The sequence below is a fragment of the Amphibalanus amphitrite genome, unplaced genomic scaffold, assembly GCF_019059575.1.
Source record: "Amphibalanus amphitrite isolate SeventyFive unplaced genomic scaffold, NRLGWU_Aamphi_draft 000545F_arrow, whole genome shotgun sequence".
In the NCBI taxonomy this organism is placed as follows: Eukaryota; Metazoa; Arthropoda; class Thecostraca; order Balanomorpha; family Balanidae; genus Amphibalanus; species Amphibalanus amphitrite.
In genome coordinates this window covers 1-13564 of record NW_024882039.1, presented here as the reverse complement: position 1 = coordinate 13564, position 13564 = coordinate 1, and the positions used below count along the sequence as shown (strand labels likewise).

The window sequence follows — 13564 nt, the reverse complement described above, 5'->3', positions numbered from 1 at the left end:
TGTGTCCGAGATTAAATATCTAACCGTGTTTGGTCGATGGGTTATCCAGCTCGGCCCCCGGTCAATGGTATTGGCAGCTTCAGCTCTGGTGACGTAAGCATAGCGTGAAGGTTTTTTATTTTCCCTTCACTAGTGCTAAACCTATGGGAGAAACCGATTTCGAGGGCAAAACTTAAAGTCGATTTATGAACTTATTAGTCGAGATACGTAAAAACCTAGTGTACCACAAGACTGCCTGGTCTTTCTTCTATCGATACCCGCATCCACTTTGGCGATGGTACATACATAAAACGCTGAAATATGGCGATAAGCGGGAAAATGTCGTCCTAAACGGTATCATTCAATTACATCTTGATGGTTGCTTTCTCAAATGCTCGGAACGTACCGAGTAGTGATTAACCTGACCTCTGATTCAAGCCGGATCTTGCAATACCACCAGCTTTTTCAGGTCAGGTCAGGTCACTGACCTTTGACGTCATAAGTGAACCTCTGCACGGTCCTCAAATACCGCAAGTTCGCAACGCCCTCAGTGTCAGAGCAGATTTCACAGGGGGATGAAACTTGCAGGACCTAGTATCCTCCAGAAGTCTCACAACGTGTATATCTCGCTTTTTTATTCAAGGTCACATGAGGTCAGGCCGGTCATATGAAGTCACCATTATAAGCCAATGGGGAAACTTATAAACAGCTAATTTGGAGCCCAGAACGATATCAGACTAGCTGTAGCACACGCAACCGTGATTATTTCATGCACTCTTTACAAGGTTCGATGCTTCATTTTTGCACCAAGAGCTTGCGTGACGTCATTGATGACGTCACTAGTGTCATAAGTTTTTCGACAATAACTTCTGATCAAATTGAGCTAGCGAGTCGGGAAAGCCACCAATAGACTCGGGAAGACCTGCCATATCGAATAATATGTGACATGATCTCCTTCGACCAAGTTCGTGCCCTTGGGATCTCTGACCTCACCGTGACCCGAGGTCAACACCCAAAGTTGGCCTCACCCAAATAAAAAAGAATACCATTCGACGCGCCTGAGCAGGGCGAATACGATGCTGTCAAAATCGCGGCCCTGCAATCATTTTTTGCTAAGTTATTCGCCAAAACCGAACCCGTACCTTGGGCCACTTGACCTGACATCAGAGGTCACCGGTTGGCCTGAGACCTTAAAATCGGGTGCAAAACGCTGCATCTCGTAACGACACACATGCTCGTCTTTTCCGCAACGTTCTAGCTCCATTAGGGGCGAAACGGCGAGATGGGGTCGTACCCCCCGCCCCCCCCCCCCCCCACCCCGGCCCCCGGCCGGCGCGTATGTAGAAAACCAATAAGTCCGGCGAGGGTTAAGCGGGTTCCACTGTGCACAAACAGCTAAGGGCTGTGCAGTGTGCAGTGTGCATTTAGTATGGTGATGAGAGAATCCTGTTTGATTTGGGCTCATAATACAATGCATGATCACTTCTTGTTCATAAGTTTTATTGATTTTCTTCTTCCCAAAAACAAACAATAAATGCTCTTGTATATCTCTAAGTGCTTTGGCAAGGAGTCCTTTTAAAGGGACTTTCCCACCTTCTAAAATGTTGTTAAAACCAGTTAAATTGTGGCCGACTTTATAGATTGGATGACCAGGAACACGGTTCTGGCATTTATTTTTCATTAAACATCTTAGGCTTCCCATATTCCAAACGCAAACTTTCAAATATGTGACGTCACAGCCCAAAATTACCTCCTTCCCCAGGCCACATTACTGCCATAAAGCTGATTCTTTTTACTCTGTAGGCACCACACAAAGTTCAGACCAAGTTTTAAGCGATTTTTCAACGAACAATCCCATTTAAATCAGAATGACTAAACGAGGTGACGTCACACTAACGGTCGCCCCATGTTGAAGATAGGGCCTTGCACAAGGCCCATTTTCAAATGAAGGGAACGAATTTCTTCAACACAGAGGCCGCGGGGGTTGCAACCTAGATAGATAGTGGTTTCTGAACCTCGCCGCAAACTTGGCTATCTCAACTCAAACCCCTTGTTAAAGGTTGGATAGTCCCTTAACCCGCGCCCCAGTGGCGGTCTCAGCCAACTTCGCCCTAGTGAGGGGGGGGCATATGTTACCACCCACCTCTAACTCAAAAACTAAGAGGGATAGAAAGACGCGGTAAAAACCAGTCGATAGCTCTCAGTGCGTACGTTTGAAAATATTTCGGTCATTTTTCATCTTAGAGCAATATTGGGGTCACCAGAGGTCATCAAAGGTCAAAATTTGCCAATGGTCATTATATTTTTCAGAAAACATGCGGTTATCTCAGGAACTATGGTAGCTAGAAAAACGCATGGAACAGCAATCGATAGCTTTTGAACTTTTCTTTTGATAAGGTCATTATCAAAATTGACCTCAGGTCAACGGTTTAGCCTCCAGAGGGCAAAAACTCCAAAAATAGCTGCTTTTACGAAAAGTGTTTTTTGACAATAACTTTCGACTACAAAAAGCCACGACATTTCTATTGCCAGAATCGTGTTCCTCTCGCCGAGACGCGTCGAATGAACTATAATTTGACCTTGAAAGGTCAACTTGAAAATTTGACCTCAGGTCAAGGTCATGACCTGACCGGAAAAGGTCATGTTGCATATCAGTCGATGCGTCTCGGCAAGACAAACGCAATGAGACCATCCCCAGCGTTCTATCTCTTTCCAATCACGAGTTATTGGCAAAAAACTGTTTGTAGCCTCAAATGACCTCGGATGACCTTTCTAGAGGCTATCAGCAAAAATGACACCTTGATCATCACGGGTGGTCCAAATCATTGTGATTCTCAAATATTTGGACTGTTCCTATGCGTACACACGGATCTAGAGACATTTTCATTTTTCTCCATTGACTTGTAATGGAAAGGTCACGCCACTGACCTGACCTTAGGTCACGGATATAAAAAATCCGAGATATACAAATTGTAGGCGCCCATAACATCATCCAATCCACCAAGTTTAAAACCTTTCCGACAAACACTGCTGGCTGGACATAATTGCAAACTTTTTTTTAGGCTTGGTCAGTTAACTTGACCTGGTGACCTGACCTGACATGACCTGGGGTCAAAAATTTCACACATTGTCCAAAATTGATGTACCAAAAGCTATCCCAAGCGGCGCGGCGCTACGCGCCGCGGTTTTTTATTTAAACGCAAAAAACGCGACAGGGTGGTAACATATGCCCCCCCCCCCCACTGGGGCGAAGGTTAAAGGGGTGCCCGGGCACCCAAAGTATACCAATCGACACCTATGCGATACTGTGTGGCAGGTGGAACTGTGACACGTTAGAGAAAGTTGTCTAACTGGAACACAAATCTGTGCGATTAGCGATACTCTCTTTTGATGATAGACGTCACCATTAATGATTGGTGCTAGGTTTCGTCCGATTTCAGTATATGCGCTCATACTTCAGCCTGTACCTGCTATAGGTGGCCTTGGAGCGTCCGATAAAAGCGTTCGGGTACGGTACGGTACGAGCCCAAACTGGGCTTCTTGATTTCCTCAACTTCCGCCCAGCGGACGACCCAGTACGCAAGCTCCGGCTGGAGGCATGTGGGGGACGCGAGGTCAGCCTCATAGGTCTTAGCCAAGGCCATCTATAGAAGGTACAGTCTAGAGATGCCCTTTTTGAACCCGCAAACCCGCTTCCTGCGGGTTTTCAAAACCCGCAGGGTTTTTGGCGGGTTCGAGAAGCAAAACTTGTCATGTGGCGGGTATTTGGCGGTCAGACTTTAGAACCTATAATTTTTTTTTTAGATGCAAAACACAATGCCCAGTGCATTTGCTCAGGTTAACAATACAATATTCTTTAAAACAACTTTTAAAACAGAACCAAATATAAAAATATATCAAGGAAGCACATTTCAAATGCAAAACTGAAAACAACCAGCAATAGCATCCACAGTCTAGCAATGACCAAACCAGGGTACAAACAACAAACTACAAAGCATAAATAAATGCTGATGAAAGCATTCCATAAAACATAAAAGAACCTGAAAGCAAACTTATAGGAAGCTGAACTGAAGTCTATGTGCAGTGTGCATTAGATATACATTATGGAAGAACCCAGACTAAAATGAGATGTTGATGTTGAAAATCAGAGCAAATGCCACATGTTACTTTATTTGCGTCTGGTCGGCATAAAAAAGAGCTAAACAAAATTTGATGCAAATTCATTGATTACCTATCCTACTCTATGTTCTGTCCCACCCTATATTACGAAAATAACACACCAATTACCTGCAATTACCCTTACAAAAAATCAAAATATTGACTGGCATGCGGCCCAAACATAACGCAATACAGTACTGGCGCACTTTCGACATAATGACAAGGATTGGCATTTGACTGCGTCAATTTTGGTCTCTGAGGCGAAGGAAAGCTGTCATTCATGACGCAATAATAATTTTACAATCAACTTTCTGTCTTGGTTTTTGAATACCTCAAAATAGCAGTTATACAATTACACATGTTACAAAACCACGTAGCTGGTCGAATTTATTTCTTTTGTCTTTTTACGTCCTTATCATTTATTTGTATGCCGATTGCCGAGAGAGGACCTACCAAGACCAACTATAAAATTATTACATTTTATTTAGTATTTACTGTCTCTTTATTTCCTAACCGGTGATTAACCTCTGAATTGTAAAACCTAAGCTGTTTTGTAAAATAATATCAGAATGGCACATTAATATGCATTATACAACGGTGTTTTCGCAACAAGTTCGCACTAACTACGGCTGCAATAATTTAGTCGCTGTAACATTCCTTGCAATCAGCTGTTGGTGACGCTTCTGACGCATGTTTCCAAAAATGCGTGGTTCATTGGTTAGTTGGTTTTTGCTGGGCTTTTGCATGATTTGTTTTATGTGTAGATCGACTGGATACGCATTATTCACCGTGTCACTATTTATTTTTAACTGGAAATCGCATATCTTTTTATTTCAACATTCATTTTGATCAGTGGCGGCGGAAGGTATTCTAGGATAGGGGTGCAAACGATATTGAAGCGCCCCTTCCCGCTGGGCGCCCCTTACCATTGCCGGGCGCCCCAGGAGAATGAATGTTACACATCAACACCAATATGCCTCCCAGTGAAATGAATTATGAATGTCGCCTTTCGACGCCGGTAGACGCCCCAGACACCAGTGGATTTACTGCCGCCTTAACCCTCGCCCGTAAACGGTGTTTTGCCACCTTCGCCCATGCAGGGGGGGGGTTGGTGCGACCCCCCCCCCCCTGGCGTTTGAAAACGGAGCGTCGTAGAGCTTAGCGGAAAAGACCAACGGATTGCTCTCAACAAGATCTCGCGATTGGTGGTATATTTTTTGGTCCTAGGTCAACATTTGACCTACTTATGACCGGTCACAGGTCAAATTTTCGGAAAAATCTAACTTTTTCAGATTTCCGCGCCGATTGCGGCAAAACGGTAAGAGATATTGACTTGAAACCTACACTATCGTGATCCTTGATCAATTCTCTATCTTTTGGTGTGTATTTCGATGTCATAACTCTAAAAATGATGCGTTGGGAGCATCGGAAGTCTGCAAGGTCATTTGTGCATTGGGTCACGTCAGGCGTGTGACGTCACTGACCTGACCCTGACCCAAAATGAACTACAAGGAACAATCGACGATGCCTGAAATGGATAGCAAATTCGAATTCAGGGCATCAAAATACCCCGAAAAGGCATACAAGTGCAAGAAGTCATTACAGGTCAACCGAGGTCACTGACCTTACCTTGACCTTTAGTAACCTTCAAAATGTCAACGGACATTGTGCCAATGTCAAATCAGCCAGTTGTGATTCTAAAACAATCCATCAGTGTGTCAGGTCAATCGGCATTTATACCAATGTGAAGCAATCTCCAATTTAGCGTAAATCTGGCCGGAGGTTGTTCCCTTTATGACGTCATAACTCCGTGACCTGACATGACCTTGACAAAAAAATACCAAAAGTTGCGCAAAGGATGCCCTAAAGGGCACTGAAAATTTGAGCAAGCTATCTGAAACGGTTCGGCGTGTAGCTAAGAAAAACCTCAGGGGGGGGTTGCACCAACCCCCCCCCCCTACATGGGCGAGGGTTAAAACAACGATAGGCACCTCAGTGAAGCGAATGCCGGCCTATACCACCGATAAGCGCCCCGGATGAATAAATAGCTAGGGTGTGTCGTGGAGGGGGTGATTTTCGCTGATCTTAATGCCGTGTCCGGAATTTGTTGCGCTGATTCATCACAAAACAATTTTTCACTAACATTTGTTTCAAAACTGCGCAGATGTTGGCCTCTGGAGGAAAGTTTGCACCGATGTCAGATGCCCCAGCGCCATCTGTGATACAACACACGGACGACTTAAGAACTAAAGATATGGCTACGAAACTAAAGGTGGCGCCACTGATCGTTTCGAAGTCTTCGATTGTCGGCATGCAATATCAAGGGCATTTGAGCGTCGTTTTTGTTATGATCAGTTTTTTTATTGCAAGCAATGTTATTTTCATTCTGTAATATTCAAATCTGCAAAATTAACTAACTATGGAAATATGCTGAATGTGTTGTCATATACATGTACGATTTATTACGTTTTGGAACCCGAGGATACCGGCTGATATATATATTTTTTTTTTGTTATTGATTTATGCTATTCTGCTTTGAATCAAAACAATTCTGCATCGGGTCAAATTCATACCGAGACGGACGGTGGTGGGGAGATAGGGCTTACTGGGGTGGGTATCTAATGATAGCAAAGTCGATTGAACTGATGCCTAAAACACGTGCTACTACGCATCATTTCATCCTGGGTAAGGCAGGTCCATTGCCTACAACCGTGCTGCCGACAAAGGGTGATGTGATTAACTATGTAAAATTTCTCGATCAAGACAGCAACGGGTTCTCGACCACCCGGAAAACGCCAGCTCCTTCAGTTTTCAATCATGTCGCTGTTAGTGTCAGTGAAATGTGGTCGCAAGAGGGCATCCCTGTCCATGGAATTAAATATGTCAAAGAGCTCGTGCGAAAGGAGTATGCTGCATATAAAAACGCGAACAGGACGAAAAAATCTCAAAGGGCGGACGCTGACAATAGCCACTTCTTGAAGCTATTCGACATCGCCATGTGCAAATGTGCCTCCCGTGCGGCGTGCTGCTGTCCGCGAGATGCAAAAGTTCCAAGTGAGGAGTGGCCATTCCTCAAGGACCAGCGACACAAGCGCCGACTGACGCTGGGATCATACGATCGGGCCACGAGTGAGGCGAGGCAGGCGCGTCTGCAGCGTCAGTTATCGCGACACCGCAACCAGCAGCATGGTGGCGCTACGGAGCCTTCTCCTGGGCCGAGCGGCGTTGGCAGTGGCAGCACCGTCGGCGCTGTGCCCGCCGAGCAGCTCCGCCTCGGCGACACTGACAGCAGTGACAGCGGCGGCGGCGACGCCGGCAGCGACTCGTCTGCGGATGACGAAGAGTTTACAGCTCCGACTGCACTTCCGAGTGCCAAGAACGCAGATGATCTGAGGGAGACGGCGCTCGCAGCGGACCGGTACGGCGTTTCTAACCGGGCCGCTGCTGCTATCATAAACGCGTTTCAAGTCGATATCGGGCGCATCAATGAAAACGACATGTCGAACGTCGTCGACGCCAAGAAAATATGGCGCGCGAGAAACATGATGAGGAATGAATCGGCCCGACAAAACATCGACGCAGCTGTGTCCGGAGGAGTAGAGAGCTTGTACTTTGACGGGCGCAAGGACAAAACATGTACCGACTGTTCGGCGGCGACAGACATACAAGAACATGTCGTCGTCCTGTCTGAGCCGGGGAATCTGTACCTGACACACTTCACCCCTCAGTCTGGGAGCGCCATTCACATGGTGAACGAGCTCTACACCATCGCTGTGGCGTTCGGTGAACATGTGAAAGCACTGGGATGCGATGGTACGGCGGTGAATATCGGGACCAGCGGTGGTGTGTGCCGACTTTTCGAGCTGGCGACAAATAAGCCCGTGCACTGGTTTGTGTGCATGCTGCACGGCAATGAATTGAACCTGCGGCACGTATTCAAGACGCTGGACGGCACTACCAGCGGACCTCGAACCTTCAACGGCGCCATCGGCACCAGCTGCGCCGAGGACGTGTGGAGGAGGGAGGTGGCGCCGTTCCAGCCCGTGCCCGGACACGTGCCGGAGATGACAGCCGAGCTGGTCGCCACCCTCAGTCACGACCAGCAGCTGCTGTACCGACTGGCTCTGGCGGTGCAGACTGGCGACATGTCGGACTCCGTGGCGCGACAGAGGATCGGGCCACTCAACCACGCCAGGTCAGTACTCGGGGCGCAATATGAGGCATGTCCGTTATTTCGTGACACATGCATAGTTACGCAAGTAAAATAGATTAACAATTGATCGCACGTACAATCATATGCAGGTATTGTTTATTTCAGAAGCATGCAAAGAATGACAAACGAGCATTTAACTTACGTCATTATCAAGTTTGAATATTGTTTAATGAATAAGTTATGCATGCAAATATTATAATAATCAGTTATTAGTTCGTTTCATTCAAAGTAGATACCTATTACCTAATAACTTAGATCGAAACCTCGCTTGTGTTCTTTGTTACTCTAAAACAATACAGGTTTCAAAATACATGTTTATGTTACCATTGGAAACATGAAAGTTGTCAACTTTCATTCACTTGTCTTACAGACATAAGTAATGACTATACCATTATCAAATTAATTACCTAAGTTTTGATAAAACTGTGTTACTGCAACAGAACACATGTGATACGAGTGGAGTAGCGCCTCTACCTATAGCTAACGAATGTTCGCTGTTCAGTGCAGAAAACGGTTTATTTTAGCCGTGTTTGTACGGCACTTTATCGTTGGTTTGTGATTTGTGTGCGTGCTTGAATTTTCTTCTGATCAAAATTGTGGCGTCCGTTTCAGATGGCTGACACTCGGCGCGCGGGTGCTGCGCCTGTACGTGAGCACAGAGTCACCGTCTGACAGCCTGCGGCTCCTCGTGCAGTTTCTGGTGACTCACTACGTGCCGGTGTGGTTCTGCATCAGGCGACACCCCGACTGCACAGACGGTGCAAAGAACTTCCACCGTTCTGTGGAGCTTCTCCGAGAGCTGCCGGAGATGATCCAGGAGGTGGTGCGACCCGTCCTGCAGCGCAACGGGTACTGGGCGCATCCTGAGCAGGTGCTGCTCGCGATGGTGGCTGACGGTGACGCTGGCGTCCGACAGGAGGCCGTGCGCCACATACAGGCAGCCAGACAGCGCGAGACGGAGGACGTTCGGCCATTCCGGCTGCCGGAGCTGAACTTCAGCGCCTCCGCTTACACAGAGGTGATCAGCTGGAGCCCGCCGGAGAGTGTGACGCAGCCGCCGCTGCTGCGCCACCTCACAGACGAGCAGCTGCAAGCCATCGAGCACTCTCCGCTGCAGTTGCCGAACTACCCGGTCCACACGCAGGCGGTGGAGCGGGCAGTTCGGACCGTAACCGAAGCGTGCCTGGCGGTGCGTGGGGAAGAGGCGCGTCACGGCTACATCACTGCACGCCTGAAGCACCGCCGCTGCCATCCGGTCTTCGCTTCGAAGAAAGACTTCCAGATATGCTGAACTGCTCAGTGATCACTGTCACCCGTTCGTGTGACTGCCAGTTCGGTCCTGTCGCCGTGTCTTCGAAGTTGCCGTCGCCGCTGCCTTGGCCCGCTGCGACCCGCCGGGGCCTGCCCCTGCCGCTCGCTGTGATGTGGTTGTCGCTGCTGCCGCCGCCCCACCCCCCCCCCCGCCCGCCCCGCTCGGCCGGTTTTAAGAGTGCAGTGCCATACCGTTACGTGAATGCTCGGAAGATTTTCGTGTTTCTGCGATTCTGTAAAAGGATGTTTTCTTCATACGTGAATTATGTCGTGAATGAGACCCCATACGTGGGACGTGGGTGTCTGGTGTATGGTTTCGGCTTTCGGTTTGCGTCGGGTGCAGTGATTGATGTATTTTATGTTACATGTGGTTGATTAATACGAGGATTTTCACGAAAAAAAAGTTCGGTCCTGTCTCGTATCTCGCATTGATGATTCGAAGTGTAGTGAATGTTGCTTCATTTGTTAGCTATCGATATACGTGGCATTGTGAGATACCATGTACTGCATTCAGATGAGCCAGGCTCTCATGATGTTTGCTATCGTTCTATTTAATTAGTATTATATTGATAAGCACGGAAATGGCAAGTAAACGACATAAAACGGCGTTCGTGGAGCGGTCGGACAGGTTTTGCACTCAGCGCCACCTAGCGCCACTTATGAGAAGGAGTAGTTCCGCAATATGCCGTATGTTGTTCTGCAGATGGCGCCACTAATACAAATGAGACTGAACGGAGACACAAACTTTTCAGAAGAGGCCATCAAGTACGGAGTTTTGAGGGGAATTATCGTCCTAGATGATTTAGCAACATATCAGGGCACCAAATAATTCTAACGGCAGATCATTTTTGGATTGACGACACACCCTAATAAATACCACCCGTCAACGCCGATAGGCGCCTCAGTGAAATTAATGCCGCCCCAATCTCCGATAGGCGCCCCAGGTGATACATGTCGCCCATCAACACCAACGGGCGCCCCATTGAAATGAATACCGCCCTTCAACACTGGCAGACGCCCCAGTGGAATGAATGCCGCCCCACAATGCCGATGGCCGTCCCTGCACTGGAAAATCAGTTTCGCCCCTATACAGGCGCCCATAGAAGTTTGCAGAGTGCTATTCCTGGTCATAATCATCTCCCCAGTAAAAAAAAAAAAAAAACGCAAAATACGCCCTAGCACTAGGGGTGTAACCGCCCATACGGACAGTGCAATTTTACAGGCCCCAATCTCGGACCTCCCTTCTTAACATTCATATGTTGTAAACGGCAAACCGCCCCCAATAAATGTTACACAAACTAATTTCCTCTCGCATATCGGCCATCAGGCCGATTCTGCCTTTTTGTCGCATGGAGCCTGCAGCGCTATAAGCTCTCATATGTTCGTGTTGGCGTTCGGAGGCTATCGCCTTCAAAGACGTCTCCATAAATGTTTCTTTTTCGTCCCACACACAGGCGCCCCTCTTTCGCATGCTGGCGCCCCTATTCCGCATGGCGCGCTTCTTGAGTGGCTGCGCCCTCCTAGCCTTTATCGCCTGGCAAGATTATATTCGACAGGGTCGGCAGCATCTGCCTTTGTTTCAGATAAGGATGCCCTCCACTCTTCAGCATATCAAAAGATACTTTTCCCACGTCATTGCCACCCTCTTCGTGTCACTGTCACAGGTGCCTTTATCAGTTGCGGTGTCGCACTGCTCAGCTTTATGGCTGCCGCACCTCTTAACTTCCTGCCTTCTCTACAGATTTTCGAGGCGCCCCTTTCCATAGCTTTAGGGTGCAGCTGCCCCCCTTGCCCCCCTGCTTCCGCCGCCACTGATTTTGATAACAGTATCATTCCAGAAATCTAACATTTAGAGGAACCAGAGTGAAATTTTGATCCTCAGCCAATACTGAAGGGTAAGGTGAGCGAAAGATTTCACTGAATTCTTTTCAGAAAGGAATTTCAAATGTATTGATGCATTATTCGTTTTCCATTATCCAGTGTGCACTTCCTGAGGACTTACAAGCAATTTCAAGTCCTTACTATTTGTTTGGCTGTCTTTTTCTGCACAACAATGAAGCAAGTAAGGTTTATATAGCTCTAGCATTGACCCAGCTGTATTTTTTCCTTGCAAAGGCAGGTTTTTAAAATTGCGGGTTTTTTTGCGGGTTCGGCTCAGCCAAAATCAGCTTGCGGGTAGTTGTGGTTGGGCAAGGGGTAGCTGCGGGGCGGGGCGGGTAATGAAATTGCAAATTTGGTGCATCTCTAGTACACAGTCACTCCTCCGCCGACCAATCAGAGATACCGTAAGGTGGGGCTATTTGAGACAGTGGGGCTATTTGAGACAGTATTTAAAATTGTTATGAAATAAAAACCACCTGAAATTTATGTTTATTTTTTTTCTTCAGGCGATTAACTGCTCGATTCCACTCCTCCCTGAGCAAAAATATCACACAAAAATCAAACGATCATCATTTTATAGCGATTTTAAATGCTGTCTCAAATAGCCCCACTGTCTCAAATAGCCCCACTTTACGGTAGATCCTGAGTGACGTCACCCCTGATGCTCGCAAGGGGTACTCCATTCCTTTACAACGTAAAAATGACTAACTTCATTTGAAGATTATTGATGGCACTCTTACACATACCTCTCCATCGTTGACGTCAATGGAAAGCCCAACTCATTTTCTAGCGACAAAAAAGAGGAGCAATATGCTCAGAAATGGCCGGTTTTGAAGATATAGATGATTCATAAACCCTCTGCAGTAGCAGGAAAACAGCGTAAAAACGCATCGAGCTAATATTTTTACTATGAATGAATCATTTTTCAGTAAGTTTTTAGATAAGGTATCGATTTATCCTACAACTTTATTACAATATTTTTTATTAACTGTAACTTTATTTCAAAATAATATTTTCAAAAATGGCAGCTGTTGGCAAGTAGCTTGGAAGCGATTGTGGCGCACCACGCCATTATTGTCCTGAGGCCCCCTTAGGACGTCGTCAAAGGGGGAGTGACATGGGCCTCGTCTTAGCGGCGTGCAGAACTGAAACCAGTAGCCACGTCTCTCAGTCGTGATGGAATCACGAGCAACTCCTTACTAGGGTAGATGTCCGGAAACCCGCTCGTCAGCTCCTTGGTGACAGCTTGCTAGACGGGAAGGAAGACGTTGCGCCTGTGATCAGGGGTAACCAGTAACAGTTGGTAGCATTAGGCTAATTAGGCGCTCAAAAACTACTACCCCATAGGGTTCCCATGTTAAGAATGGGGCAGTTGCGTCATTTCTGCCTTCCATCGCTTCCTTCCATCTTAGTATTAACTATGCCCTTTTCAACTAACTTTAGACTAAGTTTTAAACTGAGGTTAGTATGTGATTTCTGATACATATAATTCAAAGATAACTGCTTCATGACTTTGGCTTTATCGTCATAATCAACTATTCTATTTTTCCATAAGCAAAAAAAAAATATGTCGCCTACCCTTTAACTCGTCCAGTTAAAATGGGCGCTTTTCGCGTCGTTGGCGTACCCGTTGTTCTGTATACCCTGCCTGTAATGGTTCAGTGTGTTGGCCCGCTGGGTCTTCATTAGAGATGTCAATCGGATACCAACTTTTTGGTATACCAATACCAAACCGATACCAAATTGGTATTTGGTATTTCAAGGCGAGTGCATTTGATATTTTGTTGGTGTTATGAATCCTCAATATTGGTAAAAAGTTGGTATTTTCCTTATTTTCTGAAGTCGGTTTGGCTTGGTATTTTTCCATGAATATGTTGGTGTTTGGTAACGGTATCACGATTTTCCGTAATTGACATCAACAGTCTGCATTATCACGCCGGTACTTGTACGGAGCACGCGCAGTTCGCATGAGCGCGCAGTAGTGATGTCAATTACAGAAATCGGAATACGATACCAAACCAA

At 46.7% G+C, this 13564-nt stretch overlaps 1 protein-coding gene across 1 annotated transcript; it reads left to right on the top strand.

Annotated features, from left to right (window-relative positions):
* The first annotated feature begins 6178 nt into the window (after positions 1 to 6178).
* Positions 6179 to 9891, top strand: LOC122393630. Its single transcript, XM_043389844.1, has 2 exons — positions 6179 to 8332; positions 8963 to 9891. Exons 1-2 carry the CDS (start codon positions 6660 to 6662, stop codon positions 9639 to 9641), a joined length of 2352 nt encoding a protein of 783 aa, XP_043245779.1. The 5' UTR covers positions 6179 to 6659; the 3' UTR covers positions 9642 to 9891.
* Positions 9892 to 13564: the final 3673 nt, after the last annotated feature.

Excerpts from the sequence above, each read along its gene's own strand:
- LOC122393630 (XM_043389844.1), top strand. The coding sequence starts at position 6,660 with ATGCTATTCTGCTTTGAATCAAAACAATTCTGCATCGGGTCAAATTCA. Across the intron at positions 8,333-8,962 it reads GGGCCACTCAACCACGCCAG|ATGGCTGACACTCGGCGCGC; the intron begins GTCAGTACTCGG and ends CGTCCGTTTCAG.